Below are 24,491 nucleotides of genomic sequence, written 5' to 3'. Positions count from 1 at the left end.
CCACAGTCACCACAAACCATCCCCCTCCAAGTGCCAGTGCTGACCCCTCCCGCTCCCTTCGCAATCCGACCTAAACATCCGGGCGCGGACCATCCAACAGCTGCCCAAGTGCCACGTCTGCAACTCCATCCGAATTCCTAACTCTGCCCATTTGGAGGCAGCCCCCAGGATGAGGAATATTATTACAATGTGCATGGAATGAATACAACAAAAAAATGTTTATACAGGCAGGATGCATAATTGCATATAAAAACTCAATGACTAAAAATAAGTATATATGCTTTGTGCATAGAAAAAGAGGCTTTGAGTCGATCTGGCTTTGGCTTTCTCCGTGAGAGATGGCGCAGGATTAGAAGAGTCTTCTGGGTCACACTTGTGAGGTGGGTTTGGCATTAAATACGGCCTGGGAATTACCCTGTGGGGACAAGTGGTGCATACCACCACCTTGGGAATTTGCTCTTTCAAGGAGCACTTTGCTTCTTAGCTCAAGGGTTCATCTAGTTAGGGAGAAGGCCTTGGGCATAGCTCAGGACCGCACCACACCACTCTGGGGCTAGAGGAGCGTGTGCAGGGCCAAGCTAGAGTCCTGTCAATCAGACTCATGGTGCTTCCCCAGGGAGTGACTCAGGGCCAGTCCACGGCAATGGCAACAGCTGTGGAAATCCAACCTTCCCATTCTCAGTCTCACTAACTTTTGGCTCTAGGTCAGCCTCAGTCAGAAAAAGCCTTTATTCAGGCAGTTTAAGTCATTCAGGCAGTCTCTGGCACACGTACGTGTGCACATACGTACACAAACACCTGCCTCCTTCAGAGCCACCGCCTTGAAATCACAACCAGAAACACAGATTAGTGGGAATGGAAGCATAGCCAGTCTTTCAACTAGAAGAAAAATGGAAACTCAAACCAAGATTTTCATAGTCAAGGTCAGCTGCCTACCCCCATCCCATAAGTTCTGTCTCTTTTTATCAAAACGATATATCTCACTGATTAGAAAGAAAAAGCAGTCCTGGCCAGATCTGCTATGTGCCCTGTCTTTACCTGGCTCGGATAATGAATTTGTGTGCTAACGTGCAGGTCTCACTTACACTGACCACCATGGCAGACTTCAGAGAAGAATGCTCTGTGCAGCCCTGGCTTCCTCGGGTGTCAAGCCCAGCATTACTCTGACTTCCCATAACACCAGCTGCCCAAATGCAAGTGAGGTCCAGGGATGCATAGTGACTTATCCAGGGACACAGACAGTTGAGAACCATCACGAGATTTGTCTCCTATTATTACTCAGTGCTACTTCCAATACTCTGAAAAGAAGGACTGAGCCAGCAACTCCAACCTTGTGTGACAAACCTGGTCCACATGCACAAGGATCTGGTTGCAAGAAGAGAGAATTATTGGGACAGCCTAAATATTCAACAAGAGGATATGGAAGTGTGTGTGTGTGTGTGTATGTGTGTGTGTGTGCGTGCGCGCGCGCGCGCGCTCATGCACATGGGCGTAGATATGAGGTTATAGAATGTAAGGTGCGCCGTAGCCGGTTTTGCTCAATGGATAGAGCATTGGCCTGTGGACTGAAGGGTCCCAGGTTTGATTCCGGTCAAGGGCATATGCCCGGGTTGTGGGGCTCGATCCCCAGTAGGGGGCATGCAGGTGGCAGCCAATCAATGATTCTCTCTCATCATTGATGTTTCTCTCTCTCTCCCTCTCCCTTTCTCTCTGAAATCAATAAAAATATTTTTTTAAAAAGAATGTAAGGTGCAGAAAGGTTGTCAAACTGTATTAAATAAACAAGCAAAGCAGAAAACCAAATATGCACAAGATCCCCATCGACAACAACACTGAGAAGTGGACTCTAATGTTCCAGGTTATCTCTGGGTGCTAGGACTATAGGCAACCTTTACTTCCTTCTTGTTTGCATCATAAAGTAAACATGGCAGACATCTCATATGACGTGACACAATATGTCATATTCCAAACTGAAACCTCTTCACCAGAAATCGACCCTGTGTTCTTCCAGGCTCCTTTTCCCAGGCTCATTCTACACTCACCAAAGCGCTCAAAATCCCTGTTTCCTTGTGCGTGGCACAGGTGGGAGCCCATCTCCACGGCGGCAATGCCATGGGCCTCACATCTGTCCAGAGAACAGCTTTCTTGCCCTAAGGCTTCCCCTGTCACTCCAGTGAATTTCTGGTCCTAGCTCCTCCCTCCACATGTTACTGCCAACTCTAGAGTGTGATATCAGAAGGCAAATAGGAGAGCACGAAAGATTATCATCTATCTGCCAACACGTATCCTTAAAATACTAAATATACCTCTTTCAGATACCCCTCTTGCCTTAGAAAATTGGCGTTTTCAAACAGATAAACACTCAGTGTTGGCCCTCATACACTGACTGCCATAGCACTGCACATTGGTGCTGCTGACTGTAGCTTTCTGGAGGACAGTTTAGCAATATACACTGAGTGGCCAGATTATTATGATCTCTGAACGCATAATAATCTGGCCACTCAGTGTGTATCCTATATAATAAAAGGCGAATATGCAAATTGTCCCCTTGACCAGCAGGCAGGCCGGCCAACCGCTCATGTCCCCTCCCCCTGGCCAGGCTGGCCGGACCCCACCCATACACGAATTCATGCCCTGGGCCTCTAATATATATATACTGAGTGGCCAGATTATTATGCGTTCAGAGATCATAATAATCTGGCCACTCAGTGTATATCAAGGCCTTCAACTGTGCATGACCACTGGTCCATTTTTCAAGGAAACACTGTGCTTCAGAACATGCGCAAAGATTCCACTTCCAGGACAAGGTGACTTAAACAACAATTGCAAAGAACCTTAATGTTCATGGACAGGAAAACTGCCAAACAAATCATGGTTTACCCACATAACAGAACACGGTGCAGTCATTGAAAGTATGTTGTAGTCCTAGCCTGTGTGTGGCTCACAGACCGAAGGGTCAGGGGTTTGATTCCCGATCAATGGCATTCCTCAGTTTTAGGCTCAATCCCCAGCCCTGGTTGGGACACATGCAGGAAGCAACCAATTGATGTGTCTCTCTCACATCTATGTTTCTCTCACTCTCTCTGTCTCTCCCTCTCACTCTTCCTCCCTCTCTCCCTCCCTCCCTCTCTTTTTCCCTTCTACTCTCTCTAAAAAAAATCAACAGAAAAATATCCTCAGGTCAGGATTAAAAAAAAAAGTATGTTGTAAAAAAAAAAAAAAAGGACTAATGAGCTAAGTGTTCACAACATGTAAAAAGGCAGATAGAACAAGATCTATTTTTGTTTTAAAACCAAAAAATATATGTGTGTGTGTATATATATATATACACACATGGATATATATACATATATATTATATGGAGATATGGACATCTATAAGTCAATGCAAAAAAAAACAGCATCTCTCCTCTGGAAGATGGTATTACAGGATGGTTTTTAAATTTTGTACACTTTTGTATTTTTTTCATTTTTATATAAAGAGCGTGTATTACCTCTGTAATAACTTTTGGAGGTTTTCTTTTTGTTTTGTTCTTTTGTTTAAAAATATCCCACTTTTACTGCTCAGATTTGAAATTCCTTTCATCCTGGCTCAGATTTGCTACCTAACATTTTGGTTAAAATGATTCCCAGCTGATGAGAACAGAGGGGAAACACTTCCTATTGCAGATCACACTCCTGGTTCTCTCTCCTTACACCATCATCGGCTCCTGCTTCCTAACTTATCCTTTTAGGGCCTGACTGGCTATCCACTGGCTCCAGTCCTTAGATCCCCATGGCACTGCCTAAGCGGCTGTCACATACCAGGACAGCCATGCCTTGGGGCCGCCACTGCCATGACAGGCTCCTGCCATTCCTCTACAGCCACTAACCCCGAGGGCTCAGGATCCACGGGGCAGGTGCTGCTCAGCAGACTGTGATAACAGTGACACACTCTGAGGACCAGAGCAGGGAGGCCAGGGAAAGATAAGGAAGCTGGGGAGGAGCCTGGGAAAGAGCAGCAGAAAGGCGTGCTGAAGCAGCCACTGAGGAAACTGGGTGCCATGTTTGTGAGAGTTACGCTGGTCTCACAGGCACCTTGAAATCTGTCGGCTCTGGGAGCTCTCCCGCCCCCACCCAGGCTATTCCTCTGACCCCCCCACCCATGCTGCCACTTCCTCAGCCTGCGACCCAGATTTCAGCCCAGCAAGCTCCCAGTACATACATTCTCGGGAAATTCCATGTTCGCTTTCTGCCTCCGTAGATCTGCCTTGATGAGTGCTGAGGTCACGGGGTTGAGAAAGAAGAGCAACAGAGACACAGAGTTATCAAGCAGACTAATGTTCAAGTTCATCCCAGAGAGGGAGCCCTAATTGTCCTAAGCGCCACGGGCATCCCAGACCTACATCAGATATTCCAGGGAGCTAGGGGCACACTGTCGCCCACCTTGTTAAAGCCTGGAGCCAATGACAGTGTCCTTATATTTGTAAATCCCCATTTTACAAATTAGCAAACTGAAGCTCCCAGATGTTGGTCCACTTGCCCAAGGTCAAACAGCTATGGAGGTTAGTATCACAGCCTGAGATTCAAACAAGGGTCTTTTATCTCCAAAGCCCATGCTCGTTCCACCAAAACATGTTACTGCCTCCCAAGCAGATTTCCTGACAAGCCCTTCCCTCCATCCTGTCTATGTAATGTGTACTCCTGATCTGTACAGTCAATCAAGACACTGGGTCCCAAAGTGCCTCAGCCCATGAGCAGCTGGAGCCTTATCTTGTCCCAAGGCCCCAACTCACCAGTGAGGGCTGCTCCAAGGGCGAGGAACACACACAGAAAGATGTTCCCGGGCATGGTGCCGTAATTTTCAATTATCTGGCCCTGGGAGATGGTGAAGATGATCCCGAATACCTGAAAAGATACAAAGAAGACTGGGAACAGGGCCCAGCCAACTTGCCGACAGTAGAGCTAAGCTGCCATAATGCAACGCCTACAGCTGCCAAGAAGAACAAGGAACAAAAAGCCACTGCTATGGGGCCACCACCAAATAAGACCTACCTGGGCAGACACGTTGAGGAGGCCAGACGATATGCCTTCGGATTCTGGGTATGTCAGCTCCACAGCAAACTCAAATCCCAGTGGGAGATAGCCGGTCATGAAGAACCTGAGGGCCAGACAACAGAAACAAGGTGATGGAGAACTTGCAGAACAAGAAGGACAGAGAGCTCACAGAGAGCCATCCTTGTTTCTACCCATCAAGACATGCTGGGCCCTTGAATGATCAGGCCACCCCCTAGAGGGCCATACCAAGGAAAGAGAGATCCTGCAGGCCAGGAAGAGGTTCAGAGGTAGGCTTTGTACTCAGGAGGCCTTTGTACTCAAAAGTTCTTCTTCTTTTACATCCAGCCACCAGTGGCAGACAGGGCCAGCATTTACAGAGGGCGGGATGCCTGGGGTGCTCAGCCCTCAGCTGAGAGACTCTGTGTCATGGGTACACAGACCCTACGCTGGGCGTGGGAAGTCCCTGGATATAGAACAGCATCTCCATGACGCTGTGGGACCTGGAAGAAGGAGCTCAAAGTCCTCCTTATTTCCCCACAGAGTCACCAGTCACCAGCTGACTTTCTCTCTCTGTCTCTCTCTGTCTCTCTCTGTCTCTCTCTGTCTCTCTCTCTCTCTGTCTCTCTCTCTCTCTCTCTCTCTCTCTCTCTCTCTCTCTCTCACACACACACACACACACACACACACACACACACACACACACATTCATGTGCTGCCCACAGTAAATAATGGGGAGGTGAAGCTGAGCAGAGAGCCCTGTGCAAGAGGTATGCTTTCTCATACAACAGGTCTAGAAATTTTCAATTCTAATGCCTTACATCTGCACCACACTTTTTGCTGCTTTCACATCTGTTATCTCTACAAGGCAGGCCACTCATCTTCATTTACACATGAGGAGACAGGGGCTCAGAGTGGCTAAGTGACATGCCTGTGGACTAATAGATAGTCCGCAGCAGAACTGAGACCAGGACCCAGACTTTCCAGGACCCACATTGTCCGAAGCAGAGCTAAAAAAGACTCTACACATTTCCTAACCTCCCAAGTCTGTAAAGAATACAGTGCATCCCAACAGCACGGGTGGGTCTGGAAGCCCCAGGCAGCCTTTTGAAGTGCTACCAAAAAAAAAAAAAAAAGAAAAAGAAACAACAAAAACAAGACCTCTGAGCACCATTTCCACATCTCCACACAGGTCAGTGAGAAGGCAGCAAAGGGATCCGTATTACATCCTAGGATGTCAGCAGCTCTAGGAACCATGGGATGGTGCTTTCTGGTTAAATATGTTAGAGGTGGAACTTACCCCAGTGTACCAGCAGTGATGAACACTATCCACAGATGCTGGAGGCTCAAGGTCAAAGTGTACACCACCATGCCCACCAGCGTCATGACATACACCACCAGGGTTGTCTCCCTACAAGCAGAGACAAAAAGGTTGACTCATACACTTCAGACTTTAATAGGATCATTTGTTCGTTCGGCCATTCGTTCATTCTACAAGTATCTATCAGGCACCTGCTCTGTGTTCAGCCCTCTGCTGTGTGCTGAAACATCTGCTCTCATAGGACACTGGACCAATAATCACACAGGTAATTACTTAATTGTATGTGGTCACTGCTACTAAGGGTAAGACCAGGAGTGTATGAAGCTGGCTATCTTGCTGCATGTGTGTTCTCCTCCTGCAGACCCCTCTCAACAACACCAAACTGCACTTTGACTTGTCAGTTCCTGCCCACAGCAAGAAGGGTACAGCCCTTTCCTCTCCTCGTCCCCCACCAACAGCAAACAAACAGGAGGAACGCCAGCATGCAGGACTCCCCCGGAAGCCACCCAGTTCTGCACGTCTACTTCACCCAGGATCCCGCAACAATGCTGAGAAGTGACCTAACTTTTACACTGAGTGGCCTGATTATTCTGATCTCTGAACGCATAATAATCTGGCCACTCAGTGTATATATGTGTGTGTGTGTGTGTGTGTGTGTGTGTGTGTGTGTGTGTGTATGTGTATGTGTATATATATTAGAGGCCCGGTGCATGAATTTGTGCATGGGTGGGGTCCGGCCAGCCTGGCCAGGTGGAGGGGACATGGGAGGTTGGCCGGCCTGCCTGCTGGTCAAACTCCTGGTGGAGGGGACAATTTGCATATTAGCCTTTTATTATATAGGATATACACTGAGTGGCCAGATTATTATGCATTCAGAGATCATAATAATCTGGCCACTCAGAGTGTGTGTGTGTGTGTGTGTGTGTGTGTGTGTGTGTGTGTGTATATATATATATATATATATATATATATATATATATATATATATTACATATTAGAGGCCCGGTGCATGAATTCATACATGGGTGGGGTCCGGCCAGCCTGGCCAGGAGGAGGGGACATGGGCGGTTGGCCAGCCTGCCTGCTGGTCAAACTCCTGGTCGAGGGGACAATTTGCATATTAGCCTTTTTTTATATATATTTTATTGATTTTTTACAGAGAGGAAGGGAGAGAGATAGAGAGTTAGAAACATCAATGAGAGAGAAACGTCAATCAGCTGCCTCCTGCACACCCCCCACTGGGGATATGCCCGCAACCAAGGTATATGCCCTTGACCAGAATCGAACCTGGGACCTTTCACTCCGAAGGCTGACGCTCTATCTACTGAGCCAAACCGGTTTTGGCGTAGCCTTTTATTATATAGGATATACACTGAGTGGCCAGATTATTATGCGTTCAGAGATCAGAATAATCTGGCCACTCAGTATAGTTTCTCTGTCATCTCTACAGTCTTCCTGCTGCCACTTGCATGGGTTTTCCTGCTGAATCTGAATTACTCCAGACAGCAGGAACTAACAGGGAACATTCTCCAGCCCTGAACTAAGTGTGTGATGCCAAAGTGAGAAAGCTCCGTCCACTCCCTGTCACATTTCCCCTTGTTTGAGATGAAGCTGTGGTGGAACAAATCAGAATGAGCTGGTTTGTTTCAGGCTCACCGGCTTGTGCACCTCCCCACACTTCTCCCATGGCACCCACTCTGGGCTCTGCTGGGGCCCTGACTCCTGCTCGGACCTGCTTTCCTCTCCTTGCCCTGCTTATTGCAGGGGACCAGCTCTGCATACACCTCTTCCCTCCTGCCCTGAACATCAGGTCTCAGACGATGCAAGTTTAAAGCCTTCACACGTCTCCCCTGAAGCCAGAAACCTGGTGGGGGCATCTGAGGATGTATACTATGTGGTAATGTCAAACTAATACCTGTAGCTCTTGGGTGCCAGGAATTCTCTAAAGCATTTTACATTCATTTATTATTTCACTCAAACACTATAAAAGCCCTGAGAGACATGTATGACTATCCCTACTTTCACAAATAAGAAAACGGAGGCTCAAGCTAGTTCGGTTACTAGTCTAAAGTAACCTGTTGAACAAATGCAGAGTTGGGATTTGAACCCGAAGCTGGGATTGGGACTCTGCGCTCTTTCCCCTATTGCACAGAGGATACGAATACTCAACGTGGTTGCAGCTTTGGAAAAGCTCAAGGCCAGAGCCTATGGAGGGTGCCCCTCCCGCCCGGCACTTCAACGCTGCTGCGCATAGAGGAGCTTTGTCCTTCCTCCGCCCTGCTCCCCTCATCTAGTCCGACCCACCCTGCAGGAAGCAACTTCATGAACCCCATTCTCTCTCGCTGACCCCACCAGCTCATCTTTCATCAGATTTGTTCCACCACAGCTTCATCTCAAACTACTGATCCATCTAGAAAAACTATCTGTAATCCCAGCCTGAGACAAACGGACCTGACCACCTCATTTCCAGCCTCCAAACCGGACAGGACTAATCTAAGGGCCTCGGGGAGAAGTGGACCGGCACCAAAAAGACTGGATCACAGTTTTCGCTCATCCTTTCTCCCTGGGGAGTAGTTCATAGAATGGCTGGTGCTGCCTGCAGGACCCAGGCATCGAATGATGCAAAGGAACTGGTGGTATCTAGGGTCTGAAGTGTGCTCTCCAGCCCTTTCACTGTATTTTCATCTGAATCATCTGCTGCCCACATTCCAGCCTTAGCGAAATTCCAACTCCTCCTCCTCCTGCCACCCAGCGAGCACTGCTCTCATGTGTGGCTGAAGCAAGCAATTGACAGATGACAGAGACGAGTGGGAAGCCAAGCTCCAGCAGCAGTTAATTAAGCCAAGCCAGGGCCTTCGTCATGTTCAGCCAGGCAGCCACAGCACTGGGGATGCCCTCAATTGGCCTTTGACTAGGGCAGCCACAGTGAGACCTGGTCTGACCAGAGTCGCACAGAAGTGGGTTTGTGGGGCAGAGAACAGGTCTGCCACTGTCTTGTCGCCTCCAGACACTGGGAACTTTGGAGGCCTTGTCAAAGCAGCCCAGAATGCCGCCCTGACCCAGCGCAAGGCAACCCTGGCAGCTGCCCTGCTGGCCAGCATTAATTGAGCACCCAATGCATGCAGAGCACTGGAAAGATGCAGTAGTCCTGGCCAGTTTGGCTCAGTGGATAGAGCGCCGGCCTGCAAACTGAAGGGTCCCAGGTTTGATTCCAGTCAAGGGCACATGCCCAGGGTTGCGGGCTAGATCCCCAATAGGGGGCGTGCAGGAGGCAGCTGATCAATGATTCTCTCCCATCATAGATGTTTGTATCTCTCTCTCCCTCTCGCTTCCTTTCTGAAATCAATAGAAATATATTCTTTAAAAAAAGATGCAGTAAGAAGAGAAGGATGCTGTGCCTGTTTTAGTCAGTCTTTTTTTCTGAGCCTATCTATTGAATTTGAGAAAATTGGACACAAATGCAGATTGAGGCAAATGCAGATTCCCCTACTGAATTGGTATCCATGACGGTGGAGTCCACAAGTGTGTATTTTTAATAGCATCCTGAATTCGTTTGACATATACTAAAATCTTTTTTTTTTTTTTATCCTCACCTGAGGATGTGTTCACTGATTTTAGAGAAAGAGAGAAACATCCATTGCGTACATGCTCCAACCAGTAAGTGCCTTGACCGGGAATCGAACCTGAAACCTTTTGGTGTATGGGACGATGAACCAGGGCTGACGTACACTAAAATCTTCAGAAGACCACTCTGGGCTCTTAGAAATGCTCTGGGCACCAGACCCAAAGCACATCACAACAGTTACCAACGAGGTACAGTGTCAGCAATTGCAAGATAATGCCCTGCAAACCAAAGTAAGCACAGAGCACCATTGTTAAGGCCATGGGGTCCGAGGGAGCCATGAGGACAGGCCAGTGGATCACCCCTCATCCCCACTCTTCGGGGTTTCCACAAACTTTCCAACTGCTGACATTTTTCTACATTCATTTTCACTTCCCCCCCACCTGTCCCTTGCATAGCCATACTGGGGCGGGTGGTACTGTGCTGGGCCTCATGTCCTTTACTTCTAATCTCGCTAAGACCCCCCACAGGGCAGGTATTGTTTCCCTTGTTTTATAAATGAGGAAAATGAGGCTCAGAGAAGACCCATGTGAACCACCCCCTTGACCACTCAGTTGCCGCAACCGAAACCTTTGGAGCTGCGTTGCTGAGTGAACATGTCATTTCAAAAGTGAGTCCCCCAATTCGCAGTCCGAGAGGAAGAGTCACTTACTTGTAGGTTTTGGACCTATCCAGCCAGATACCGGAGATCATAGCCCCAAACATTCCTGCAATGACAATGGTCAGGCCTATTCTTCCAGCATTCACTTCTTCCCCCTGGGAAAGAAAACCACAACCCCAAAGGTCAGCCAGCGACAGGACAAGGCCCAGCCAGAGCACAGTCACCACGAGGTGAAGGGGCAAAGGCAGGGAACTCAGCTCCATTAGACCAGTTCTCAGAAGGTATCAGGGCAGCCCTGTAAGAGGCTGCCAACGGGGAGAAAATCCCCCCAAGAAAATGTGACCCCAGATGTGGGTGCCTGATACTGTATGCTGGGGTGAACCAAATCCTGTCCTTAGAACCACTTTGAGGAAGATTTTTTTTTTAAAAAAATGTAATCCTTACAGCAACTCTTTTCTCTTATTTATCATTATTCCCATTTCACAGATAGGTAAACTAAAATATGTATATCCAAATATCCCATACTTAGGTGTTTTTGAGCTATTCGTGCCAAGAGGAATGGTAAAATAATAGCTATATATTTTTGAGCCCTTACTTTTATGAGCCAGGCACCATGCCAAGGATTTTACATCATTCTCCCATTTAATTCTCATAATTCCCCACCATAAGGTTAGGAATCAGTACTCCCCATTTTTCAGGTGAGTAAACTGAGGCACAGTGAAATGAACCTATCAGTCCAAGGTCATGAGGCATTTATTAAATGCAGAGCTAGGATTTGAACTCAGACCTGACAAACTCCAAAACCGGAACACTTAGCGACAGCGACCACCTCTGTAACAATGCGACCCTGGTCCTTTCACAAAAAGGTTAAACCTGGGATTCCTGACTCCGGGATAATCAGTATCCCATTCCCAGCATCTAGTCCTCACTGGTTCTGGAAGCATTTAAACGATATTTTCAGTTGAGTAACTAAGAGTGCAAAATTAAACTTTGCCCATATTGTGCAAATTAAGTATTTCAGCTGTGACTCCAAATGTATATGTTTACTTACTCTGTTGTCAGGTGGCATGCTATGCGCTCTATGTCTATATAACATATATAAATATACACATACACACACACAATATTACTTACTTTCTAATCCTAAAAATAATCTTCCAGTAATGAAGCTTCCTTTGCAGAAAAGAGAATGAGAGCTCAGAGACACTAACTAGCTTGTCACACAGTTTAGTGCCACCAGAGCTAGGGTTGAGACCCTCCAAATCCCATGAGCATACCACCGTACCCTGCTGCCTAGAAGTGGGGGATCCAAGAGTTAACCACTACCCCAGCTCCTGCCGAGACAGACTCAGTAACCTCATTCTCTCCGGGCCCCACATGCTTAGGGGACTCCCTTACCGGATAGTTCAAGATCACCATGCGATTCAGCAGAGTGGACAAGGCATAAAAGGCCCCAGTATTCAGACCTAAGGAGGGAGGGAGAAACACACAGCATTAGGGCTGGCCTTCTGCGGGGGCCACTGCTAGCTCCTCCCCCCAGCAGGTCAGGAGGTCGGAAATCCTCATTTTCATTGCCAGTGTGAATGGTGTCCTCAGAGAAGAAAAATCCAGGGAGTCTGAGGCTACTCTGCAGTTTTTCTCCAAGAAATACTCCAAAACAACCAAACATAGCCATTTCAACCTGGCTCTCTGGCCCCTTTAAGCCTGCCCTGGAAACACAGGTTCTGGGAAGCATTTCTCCCACGTCAGAATCATCCGCAGTCCTTTCTTAAGCCCTTGGCTAGGTTTATGAGGTAAGCGGGACTACTGGACATCTTCCACCTCTTCCCGATGACCTGTCCCCTCTCCAGACCTCTGACCCCTGTCACCGCTCCCACTGCAGGTGGTTTCTCACCTCTTTCCTGTCGCTCCTTCAGCTTTCTTCTCAGAATCAATGCCACACAAAACCCTATATTTGAAACCAGAAAGGACCCTAAAAAACATTTAGTTGCCTCTTCTAATTCATCGACTCGTTCAACAAATAAGTGGAAAACCTAGAATAGACTGTAAGAAGCTGTGTCCTTAGAGAATGAGGTCATTTGTCCAAAGCCATATAGTGAGTTATAGTAACTTAAGATGAGACTAGAATTGACCCAAAGAAGAAAAGGCCTCCTGCCCTCCCTTCCTAATAACATTCATGATGATGATGATGATGATAATGGCAGCAGCACATACTTGTGTACTAGACACTGTTCTATGCGCCTTACAATCCTCCCAACAACCCTAGAAAGCAGTAGTGTTATCATCCCCAATTTATAGATGAGAAAAATGCACAGGGTTAAAAATCAAGTACACCAGGAGACGTTTTAGTTTTAAGTAAACAGCGAGACTCATAAGACTACCACTGATACTTGACATTAGATCCACCTAGGAGGGACACAGCTCTCTGACAGAGCAGCCTTAGGGCTCCTTTTCAATGGGACCAGTACACGGAACCCCAGGCCGGCCAGCCATCCAGAAGCCATTCTCCTTGGCCCGTAAGGTGATGGCTCAGGTGCAGGAAAAAGTGGCTGTGGCAACCACTCTGGTTTAACACCTGACAGGAGCCACTACTGCTTGCAACAATGTCATACACACAGCTCCCAGGGTCCCCGTAAAGGACAGGACAGTGAAAGAGTCACTGTACTCAGCAAAACACAAAGAATGGCTTCTTATCAGATATGAGAAGGTCTCCCAGTCCAATTGTAGTCATTTTTACCACAGAGGTCATTTTTATCATAAGCAAGGTTGCATACGTGCACCTGACTCCCTTTGTCAGGTTCCCAGAGGAAGGATATACAAAGTGAAATGAAGATCCAATTCTCATGCAAAATGAGAAAGGAAGTTTTGTGTGCTATTCCCACAATCACACAGGTAGTAAGAGGAAGAGCTGGATTTCAACCCAGACAGTATGGCTCTAGAGTCCTCATTCTTTTTGTTTGTTTTTATTGGTTTGAGAGAGAGGAAGGGAGAGGGTGAAAGAGAGAGAGAATCATCAATGGATACCCTGGGGATTGAGCCCACACCAGGGTATGTGCCCTGATCAGGAATCGAGCCGGTGACCTTTTGGTGCATGGGACAATGCTCAACCAACTGAGCCACACCAAGCCAGGGCTAGAATCCTCGCTCTTAATCACTTATTTACACCCTCATAAAACTGATTCTTGCCCTGGCTGGGTAGCTCAGTTGGTTAGAGCATCATCCCAATACACCAACGTTGTGGGTTTGATCCCTGGTCAGGGCACATACAAGAATCAACCAATGAATGCATAAATAAGTAGAACAACAAGTCAATGTTTCTCTCTCTCTCTCTCACTTCCCACCCTCCCTTCCTCTCTCTCTAAAATCAATAAATTAAAAAACAAAACCTGATTCTTAACCATTTCTTAATCATTTCTTAATCCCAGTCAGGTTACTGAAAATTTCCTTGAATTCCTGCCTCTCCCAGCAGCCTGCTTGAGGGACACAACAAAGATGGGCTTCCTTCCTTCCTTCCTTCCTTCCTTCCTTCCTTCCTTCCTTCCTTCCTTCCTTCCTTCCTTCCTTCCTTTCTTTCTTTTTCTTGATTTCAGAGAGGGAGAGAGAGGGAGAGAGAGAAACATCAATGATGAGAGAGGATCATTGATTGGCTGCCTCCTGCATGCCCCCCACTGGGGATTGAGCCCGCAAACCAGGCATATGCCCTTGACTGGAATCGAACCTGGGACCCTTCAGTCCACAGGCTGATGCTCTATCCACTGAGCCAAACTGGCCAGGGCCAAGAAAGGTGGTTTCAATGCCACCTCCTGAGGGGCACAGGGCCACAGTGAGTAGACAAACCAAGGAGTGTCACCGAACATCACTACAACTGCCAGACCACGGTCATGAGGACTTGTCAACATAAGAATGTCCAAACCTATCGAGAAGACTTATAAAAATTTATTTGAATCCAACAGAGAACATGCCTGGAAGCAAGATCTCAACAGACTGAGAAAAATGCTTAAGAAAATTATAGTTTGCAGTTTCTTTTATGCATGTGAGATTAGGAGGGAACATAAGGAAGATTGCATGAAGGTGGGAGAAAACAAGGCAGGGGTTGGATTACAGGATAGTTAAGATTATGTGCTCTCTTGAGGGTGGTCACACTTTAGAAAGAGGGGTCTGAAAGGTTGGTCAGACATTAGAAGGAGCAGTCTGAAAGGAGGCATTTCAAAGGAATGTTAACTTAGATGCACAGAAACATGGGCAGGGCTTGCTGAAGGCAAAGATAAGCCCTTTACTGAAAAAGTTACATGCCACCTGTCCAGTGTGGCTCAGAGGTTGAGTGTCGGCCTATGAACCAGGAGGTCACGGTTTGATTCCTGATCAGGGCACATGCCCGGATTGTGGACTCGATCCCCAGTTGGGGGCATGCAGGAAGGGGCCAATCAATGATTTTCATCATTGATATTTCTATCATTCTCTCCCTCTCCATTCCTCTCTGAAATCAAATATATATATAAAACTAAGAGGCCCAGTGCACGAAATTCATGCACTCAGGGGGAGGGAGGCGGTCCTTCAGCCTGGCCTGTGCCCTCTCGCAGTCCGGGAGCCCTTGGGGGATGTCTGGCTGATGGCTTAGGCCCGCTCCTCGCGAGAGCAGGCCTAAGCCGGCAGTCAAACATCCTTAGCGCTGCCATGGAGGCAGGAGAGGCTCCCGCCACCACCTCTGCACTTGCCAGCCGTGAGCCCAACTTCTGGCTGAGTGGCGCTCCCCCTGTGGGAGTGCAATGACCACCAGAGGACAGCTCCTGCATTGAGCATCTGACCCCTGGTGGTCAGTGCACATCATAGTGACCGGTTGTTCTGCTGTTTGGTCAATTTGCATATTAGCCTTTTATTATATAGGATTATTTTCTTTTTAAAGTTATATGCCTGGGCATGACTACCCATCCTGACCTACCCAGTTAGCAATTTGTGATCAGATCACCTTGTGAGAGCCCTGGTCAGTGTGGCTCAGTTCGTTGGAGTGTCATTTTATACACCAAAAGGTGGTGGGTTTGATTCCTGGTCAGAGCACATACTCAGGTTGTGGGTTAGATCCCTGGTTGGGAGGTGGCCAATCGATGTTTCTCTCTCACATCAATGTCTGTCTCTCTCTCTCTCTCTCTCTCTCTCTCTCTCTCTCTCTCTCTCTCTACCTCTTCCTTCCTCTTTCTCTAAAATCAATAAAAAGCCCTAGCTGGTTTGGCTCAGTGGATAGAGTGTCAGCCTGCAGACTGAAGGGTCCCAGGTTCAATTCTGGTCAAGAGCACATGCCTGGGTTGTGGGCTTGATCCCCAGTAGGGAGCATGCAGTAAGCAGCCAATCAATGATTCTCTCTCATCACTGATGTTTTTATCTCTCTCTCCTCTCCCTTCATCTCTGAAATCAATAAATAAAATCAATAAAAAAATATGTTCGAGGGTGAGGATTTAAAAAAAAAAAGCTGTTCAGATCACACTGTGAGATTACTTTCCATAGAACCCATTTTCATACACAACTTTGAGGCTCTCGAGGACTTCTTAAGCAACAAGCATACCCACCTAATCTTTAAACCACACACCCAGCCACTTGGAAATTCCATTCCTGAGTCCAGGGGCCCCACAAAAAGACACATTCCTTAAAAGGGTGGTGGAGTGGAATGTGGGCAGGGAGAAGAATGAAAGCAGTCCCTAGTCCTGCTCCTCACACCTCTCGGCCCCTCTCAGCCTATGGTCCGAGCCTCACTCTGCAAGGGGCAAGAAAATGCTCCAAGTCATGCTCAGCTTAAGGTGTGATGGCTACTCTGAGCGTGGGCTCACCTGGAATGAAGAAGGAGAGCAAAATCCACAGGAAACAGAGGGGAATTATCCAGGAGAGAGGCAGGATAGAAAGAAGTTAGGAAAAGCTCTCGACAAGTGAAATGAGTAAGTAGGAGCGGACATCACAGGTCGATAAGCCACTAGGTCCTCTCATCAGAGCCCCCAGCTCCAGGCATAACCAGAGGGAAGACAGCTATGGCAGGAAGCTCCTGTAGTGGTCGCAGAAGTCAACAACAAGGCCTGGCTAAAACCAAATCAATCCAAGATGGAGGAAAAACTGACCAGAGAAAGATCCCAAAGCTCATTATATAATCATTATAATGACACCACAGGTAGAAGGGGGACTGAGAAGGACAAACATCAGGACACTTTCAGAACAGGCCATATTAGGAACAAGACCCCGGCCACCCCCTCCCACCAAAAGGCGGAGTCATAATTTGGCACTACAAAGTTCAGAAACAACCTGACCCTTGGAAACATAAACTCCGAAAAACTAACTGACCCAGTGAGCAACTCACTGGCAAGTTTGCCCGCATCCACTCAGATGTGTACTTTCACCTCTTTCACCATGACTGGGGGAGCAGCAGACGGCAGCAGCTGTGCCAGGCTCATCCCGAGCCTGCTTCCAGAAACCCATGTCCTCGCCTCTTTTTCTACCTAAAGAAAACTCCTTTCGCTCTCACTTGGACTTGTTCTTGAATTCTTTCCTGCGCGAGTCAAGAACCTGGAGGTCTCGGACCCTGCCAGGACAATCCGGTGAACAAGAGGACTGGGAGCAAAAAATCCCACCTGAAGCACGAGAGCTGGTTGAGCTACACTACTAAAGCCGAGCACTTTCGTGGGGACTCAGTGGTTCAGGGAAATCAGTTCCAGATAATCAGCAGCTGGTAGCTTGTTAGAAATGCACATTCCTGACACTTCCACAGACCTGCTGCAGCAGCCACTCTGGAGTTCTGTAATCTGTGTGTCAACAAGCCCTCCCCGTACTTCTGATAGTGCTCAAGTTTGAGACCCACTGGCTCAGCTAGACTAGTCTGGTTTTTCAGTAGCTATCCCCCACTCAAAGGCGGCCAGGAGAGGTGGGAGGGCAGAGGAATGGGGCTCACCCTGGGAGGCTGCCATTCTTTCCAACTGTTTCTACAGGAATTAGGAATTAGGAGCATATTATGTATGGTTTCTGAATCGGTCTCTAGTTTAGATGCCCCTCCCCAGACAGAGTTAAAACAGTACCAGTCCACTCCACCGCCCAAACCAAGGGGCTCAGCGTCCCACAAGAAGGGCAGGAATGAAACACGTGCTCTGCCCTGTGCATGAGTGCCTCTTATAGGCATACAGGTGCTATATTTGGGCATGTATAGCTCCAGCAAGTTAAGCCTGCCGGGTGAGGGCCATACTACTCCTATGAGAAAATGTGATCTTCTCTGAAAGGCCTGGTCATTCCTGGCATCATCCCCCAGAGGAAGTACCAGTCCCTGAGGGGGAGGGCTTTAGGAAGGCAGAAAGGACTCGTCATCACTCTGAGTCTCTCCTTGTCAAGAGTATTTTTTTCAAACTGTGGCCCAGAGACCACTGACATTAGAAGTCCTCAGAGTTTAAAAGTGCAGATAGTGGGCTCTGCCCCGGGCCTACCCTAGCTGAATCTCCTGGAATGGCACTAGAAATCTACATTTTAACAAAAACCAACCAACCAAACAAAACCTGGACATAAAGGGCCTTGGGAATACTGAAGATCAATGGCCAAGCCCAGGTCTCAGGTGTGGGGGTAACATGGAGGCAGCAGGGGTGGGAAGGGACTTCAAGACTGTGAGAATGTTCTCAACCCCGCTGCAAATCAGAATAGCCTAGAATGCTTGTTAATAGCATATTTCCAAGGACGGACCCAGAAATTCAAATTCTGGGTTAGAATTTCCAGGAGAGAGGCATGGAAATCTTTCCATGTATTCAATCGATCACCCCAGGGAATTCTATCATTAGGCAAACCTGGGGAACATTGATCCTAGGTCCTATCTCTGTGTTCTGTTCACTCTGTGTTCATTTTCCTTTTCTCCTTCTTGTACTAAACCCTTGTGTGGTTTATTTGGGGCGGGGGGATTTTTAGAGAAAGATAGAGAGAAAAGGAAAGGGAGGGAAAGGGAGAGAGGGAGAGAGGGAGAGAGGGGGAGAGGGGGGGAGAGAGAGAGAGAGAGAGAGAGAGAGAGAGAGAGAGAGAGAGAGAGGAAGAGAGAGAGAGAGAGAGAGAGAGAGAGAGAGAGAGAGAGATATCAATTTGTTGTTCCACTTATATATGCATTCATTGGTTGCTTCTTGTATGTGCCCTGAAGGAAGATCGAACCCGTACCTTGGTTTATTAAGACGACGTTCTAACCAACTGAGCTACCTGGCCAGAGCTAAACCTTTGTTTAAAAGAGCCAGCATGACCTCAGCAAAGTTCCAGGAATTCACAAGGAATTTATACCCACTCTTTTTATTTTTTATTATTGTTTAAAGTATTAAAAATAGTAGTACATATGTCTCCTTTTTTTCCCCATTGACCTTCCCCCAGCCTCCCCTAACCCCCGGCACTTGCCCTCACCTCCTCCCCCCAGTGTCTTGTGTCCATTGGTTATGCTTATATGTATGCATACAAGTCCTTTGGTTGATCTTTAACCACCCCCACCCCCGCCCACAACACTCCCCAGCCTTCCTGCTGTAATTTGACAGTCTGTTCGATGCTTCTCTGCCTCTGTATCTATCTTTTTGTTCATCAGGTTATAATGTTCTTTATTATCCATAAATGAGTGAGATCATGTGGTATTTTTCTTTCACTGCCTGGCTTATTTCACTTAGCATAATGTTCTCCAGTTCCATCCATGCTGCTGCAAATGGTAAGAATTTCTTCTTTTTTATAGCAGCGTAGTATTCCATTGTGTAGATGTATCATAGTTTTCTAATCCATTCATCTGCTGATAGCAGGTAGGCTGTTTCCAAATCTTAGCTATTGTAAATTTTGCTGCTATGAACATGGGGGTGCATATATCCCTTCTGACTGGTGTTTCTGTTTTCTTGGGATATATTCCTAGAAGTGGGATTACTGGGACAAATGGGAGTTCCATTTTTAAATTTTTGAGGAAATGCCATACTGTTTTCCACAATGGCTGCACCAGTCTGCATTCCCACCAGCAGTGCACGAGGGTTCCTTTTTCTCCACATCCTCGCCAGCACTTGTCATTTGTTGATGATAGCCATTCTGACAGGTGTGAGGTGGTACCTTATTGTTGTTTTGATTTGCATCTTTCGGATGATTAGTGACTTTGAGCATGTTTTTATGTGTCTCTTGGCTTTCTGAATGTCCTCTTTCAAAAAGTGTCTATTTAGGTCCTTTGCCCATTTTTTGATTGGGTTGTTTATCTTTCTTTTGTTAAGTTGTATGAGTAAATGTTGGAGATTAAACCCTTATCAGAGATAACACTGGCAAATATGTTCTCACATGCAGTGGGCTTTCTTGTTGTTTTGTTGATGGTTTCTCTTGCTGTGCAGAAGCTTTTTATTTTGACGCAGTCCCATTTGTTTATTTTCTCCTTAGTCTCTCTTGCCCTAGGATCTGTGTCTGTAAAGATATTGCTATGAAATATGTCTGCAATTTTTCTGCCTATGGAGTCTTGTAGGATTTTTATGGTTTCCTGTCTTACGTTCAAGTCCTTTAGCCATTTTGAGTTTGTTTTTGTGTATGGTGTAAGTTGGTGATCTAGTTTCATTTTTTTGCATGTATCTGACCAAATTTCCCAGCACCATTTATTAAAGAGGCTATTTTGACTCCATTGTATGCTCTTGCCTACTTTGTAAAAAATTAACTGACTATAATGGTTTGGGTCCATTTCTGGGTCTTCTATTCTATTCCATTGGTCTATATGTCTGTTCTTGTGCCAGTTCCAGGCAGTTTTGAGAACTGTGGCTTGGTAATATAGTTTAATGTCTGGTATTGTGATCCCTCCAACTTTGTTCTTCTTTGTCAGGATAGCTGTGACTATTCGGGGTCTTTTTTTGTTCCAGATGATTTTTTGGAGAATTTGTTCTAGATCTTTGAAATATGCCATTGGTATTTTAAAAGGTATTACATTGAATCTGTAGATTGCTTTAGGTAGTATGGACATTTTAGTGATGTTGATTCTACCAATCCATGAACATGGTATGTTCTTCCATTTGTTTATGTCTTCCTCTGTCTCTTTTTTTTCCAATGTCCTGTAGTTTCCCGAGTACAGGTCTTTTACATCCTTGGTTAAGTTTATTCCTAGGTATCTTAATTTTTTTGGTGCAATGGTAAATGGGATTGTTTTTTTCATTTCTCTTTCTGTGAGTTCATTATTGGTGTACAAAAAGGCCATAGACTTCTGGGTGTTAATTTTGTATCCTGCTACATTGCCAAATTCATTTATTAGGTCTAGTAGTTTTTTGATGGAGTCTTTGGGGTTTTCTATGTATAGTATCATGTCATCTGCAAATAAGGACAGTTTTACTTCTTCTTTTCCAATTTGGATGCCTTTTATTTCTTCTTCTTGTCTGATCGCTATGGCTAGTACTTCTAATACTATGTCGAACAGGAGTGGTGAAAGTGGGCATCCTTTTCTTGTTCCTGTTCTTAGGGAAGATGAGTTTAGTTTTTGCCCATTGAGTATGATGTTGGCTGTAGCTTTGTTATATAGGGCTTTTATTATGTTGAGTTATGATCCCTCTATTCCCACCTTGCTGAGAGTTTTTATCAAGAAAGGGTGTTGGATTTTGTCAAATGCTTTTTCTGCATCAATTGATATGATTATGTGATTTTTGTCTCTCCGTTTGTTTATGTGATGTATCACATTTATTGATTTGCAGATAGTGTACCATCCTTGCATCCCTGGTATAAATCCCACTTGGGCATGGTGCATGATCTTTCTAATGTATTGCTGAATTCAATTTGCTATAGAATTTTGTTGAGGATTTTAGCATCTATGTTCATCAAGGATATTGGCCTGTAGTTCTCTTTTTTTGCGGTGTCTTTATCTGGTTTTGGGATTAGGGTAATGCTGGCTTCATAGAAAGAACTTGGAGTGTGCCTTCCTCTTGAATTTTGTGGAATAGTCTGAGGAGGATAGGTTTTAGTTCTTCTTTGAATGCTTGGTAGAACTCCACTGTAAAGCCGTCCGGACCAGGGCTTTTGTTTGCTAGAAGATTTTTGATCACTGTTTCAATTTCTTCAATAGTTATTGGCCTATTCAGGTTTTTTTATTATTCTTGGTTGAGTTTTGGGAGCTTGTATTTTTCTAGGAATATGTCCATTTTATCTAGGTTGCCCATTTTGTTGGAATAGAGTTGTTCATAGTGTTTTTTCATAATTGTTTGTATTTCTGTGGGATTGATTGTTATTTCATCTCTTTCATTGCTGATTTTGTTTATTTGGGTCCTCTCTCTTTGCTTCTTGGTGAGCCTGGCTAGAGGTTCATCAATCTTGTTTATCCTTTCAAAGAACCAGCTCTTGGTTTTGTTGATCTTAGGTATTGTTTTTTTGGTCTCTATTTCATTTATCTCTCTCTGATCTTTATTATTTCCTTCCTTCTGCTTACGCTGGGCTTTTCTTGTTGCTCTCTTTCTAACTCTTTGAGTTGTAGGGTTAGGTAATTTATTACCATTGTTTCTTGTTTTTTGTTGTAGGCTTGTAGAGCTATGAACTTCCCTCTCAAGACTGCTTTTATTGTGTCCCATAGATTTTGGATTGTTGTGTTTTCATTGTTGTTTGTTGCCATGATGCTTTTTATTTCTTCTTTGATCTCTCTAGTAACCCAGTCATTGTTTAATAGCATGCTATTTAGTCTCCAGGTGGTTTATTTTTTTTATTGTTTTTATTGTAGTTGATTTCTAGTTTTATGCCATTGTGATATGAGAAGATGCTTGATATGATTTCCATCTTCTTGAATTTGAAGAGACTTTGTCTGTGACCAATATATGGTCTATCTTTGAAAATGACCCATGTGCACTTGAGAAGAATGTATATTCTGTGGCTTTGGGGTGAAATGTTCTGACGATGTCAATTAATTCCATCTGATCTAGTGAGCCATTTAGGATCGATGTTTCTTTGCTGATTTTTTGTTTAGAGGATTTGTCCAATGGTGATAGTGGGGTATTAAAGTCCCCTACTATGACTGTATTGCTGTCAATCTCTCCCTTGATATCCTCCAGAAGTTTTTTTTATGTACTTGGGTGCTCCTGTATTGGGTGCATATATGTTTACCAGTGTTATTTCTTCTTGTTGGATTTCTCCCTTTAGTATTATAAAGTGGCCTTCCTTATTTCTTGATATGTTGAGATCTAATTTGTCAGATATAAGTATTGCTACCCCAGCTTTTTTTTCATTTCCATTCGCCTGAAAAACATTTTTCCATCCTTCACCATCAGTCTGTGTGAGTACTTTGTTCTGAGGTGGGTTTCCTGTAGACCGCAGATATATGGTTCATGTTTTCTTATCCACTCAGATACCCTATGTCTTTTAATTGGGGCATTTAATCCATTTACATTTAAAGTTATTATTGATAGGTACTTGTTTGTCGCCATTTTTATTCTTTACGCCTGTGTTCCTTCTTTACTGCCTATTTCTTCTTTTTACAGCAGACCCTTTAGCATTTCTTGCATTGCTGGTTTGGTGGTAATAAACTCCCTTAGTCCTTTTTTTGTCTGTGAAGCTCTTGATTTCCCCCTCAATTTTTATTGATAGCCTTGCTGGGTACAGAATTCTTGGATTCAGACCCTTCCTTTGCATGACTTTGTATATTTCATTCCATTCCCTTCTGGCCTGATGTGTTTCTGTTGAGAAATCAGTCGCTAGTCTGATGGGGGATCCTTTGTAGGTAACTTTCTGTCTCTCTCCGGCCGCTTTTAAGATTCTTATTTTGTCGTTGGTGTTTGCCAATTTAATTATAATGTGCCTTGGCATTGTTCTTTTGGGATTAATTTTGTTTTGTACTCTGTGAGCTTCTTGGATTTCTGTGAGTTTTTTCTTCACTATATCAGGGAAGTTTTCTGTCATTATTTCTTCAAACAGGTTTTCTGTTCCTTGTTCAGTTTCCTCTCCTTCTGGTGTCCCTATTATGTGGATGTTGTTTCGTTTCATGTTGTCCTAAAGTTCCCTTAGGCTCTCCTCCTGTTTTTTAAGTTTTTTAACTAGATGCTGCTCTGCTTGGGTATTTTTTTTCTACCTTGTCTTCTAGTTCACTGATGCAGTCCTCTGCTTCTAGTCTACTGTTGAAGCTTTCTATTGAGCTCTTTATAGCAGCGATGTCATTTTTCATTTCTCCTTGGTTCTTCTTCATTTCCTCTTGGTTCTTACACATATTGTTGAATTTGTCTTTCATTCTTTTCAGCAACCTTATGACCATTTCTCTGAATTCTTTCTCTGACATATTGCTTGTCTCCATTTCATTTACTTCCTTTTCTGGTGATGCCTCCTTTTCTTTCATATGTGGGCTATTTTTTTGTCTCCCCATGATCTCTCTTCTCTAATTATCTGGTTATGTATTTCTCTCTCTCCTGCATTGATTTAAAGGCACAAAATACAACACAACAAGGCACCACGCACAAGGCACTGAACACCAATGTATCCGTGATACTAATAACCCCAAATAAAGGTGGCCACTAGAGAAAAGAGAATTAGGGGATAAGAAAAAAACAAAAAGGAGTGCAAAAATGACATTGAGAAAAGGAAAAAAAGTAAGAGAGAAAAGAAAGAGAATAAAAAAGAGGGTGGGGGACTATTTATATGGGGAGAAAACTCCAATAGAACAACCACTAATCCCCAAAAATGCACACAACAAACACCCAGAGATGAATGCAAACTACAAACAACAACTAATAACAAGTGAGGAGAGGAAAAACAGACACAAAAAACAAACAAAAACAAACAAAAAAAAGAGTAACAATCTCACCAATAAGCACAACAATAACCAATCTAATCAACAATCAAGCAAACAACAATAGGACAGAGAGAAAGCAAGACAAAATGAAACAAAATAAAACAAAAAAACCTAGAACAAAAAAAAACAACAATAACAACAACAACAAAAAATAAACAGACAAAAAAAGGGGCAGAGAG

At 45.1% G+C, this 24,491-nt stretch overlaps 1 protein-coding gene across 2 annotated transcripts in view; it reads right to left on the bottom strand.

The window, feature by feature from the left end:
- Nucleotides 1-3,160: 3,160 nt before the first annotated feature.
- Nucleotides 3,161-24,491, bottom strand: part of FLVCR2 (FLVCR choline and putative heme transporter 2) — a 65,391-nt gene continuing 44,060 nt past the window's right edge. The window contains exons 3-8 of one of the 2 annotated variants that reach the window (XM_079769644.1): nt 11,976-12,043; nt 10,629-10,732; nt 6,334-6,444; nt 5,034-5,139; nt 4,775-4,886; nt 3,161-4,259 (exon numbers count right to left, since the gene is read on the bottom strand). In XM_079769644.1, the coding sequence (XP_079625770.1) occupies nt 4,177-4,259; nt 4,775-4,886; nt 5,034-5,139; nt 6,334-6,444; nt 10,629-10,732; nt 11,976-12,043 (584 nt within the window). In that variant the 3' untranslated portion in view covers nt 3,161-4,176. The remainder of the gene's footprint in view (nt 4,260-4,774; nt 4,887-5,033; nt 5,140-6,333; nt 6,445-10,628; nt 10,733-11,975; nt 12,044-24,491) is intronic. The other variant, XM_079769643.1, reaches the window with a different exon arrangement.

This window comes from Cnephaeus nilssonii, assembly GCF_951640355.1.
Source record: "Cnephaeus nilssonii genome assembly, chromosome: 4".
NCBI lineage: Eukaryota > Metazoa > Chordata > Mammalia > Chiroptera > Vespertilionidae > Cnephaeus > Cnephaeus nilssonii.
Note: the sequence above shows the minus strand (reverse complement) of the source record. Positions and strands in the feature narration are given on the sequence as shown.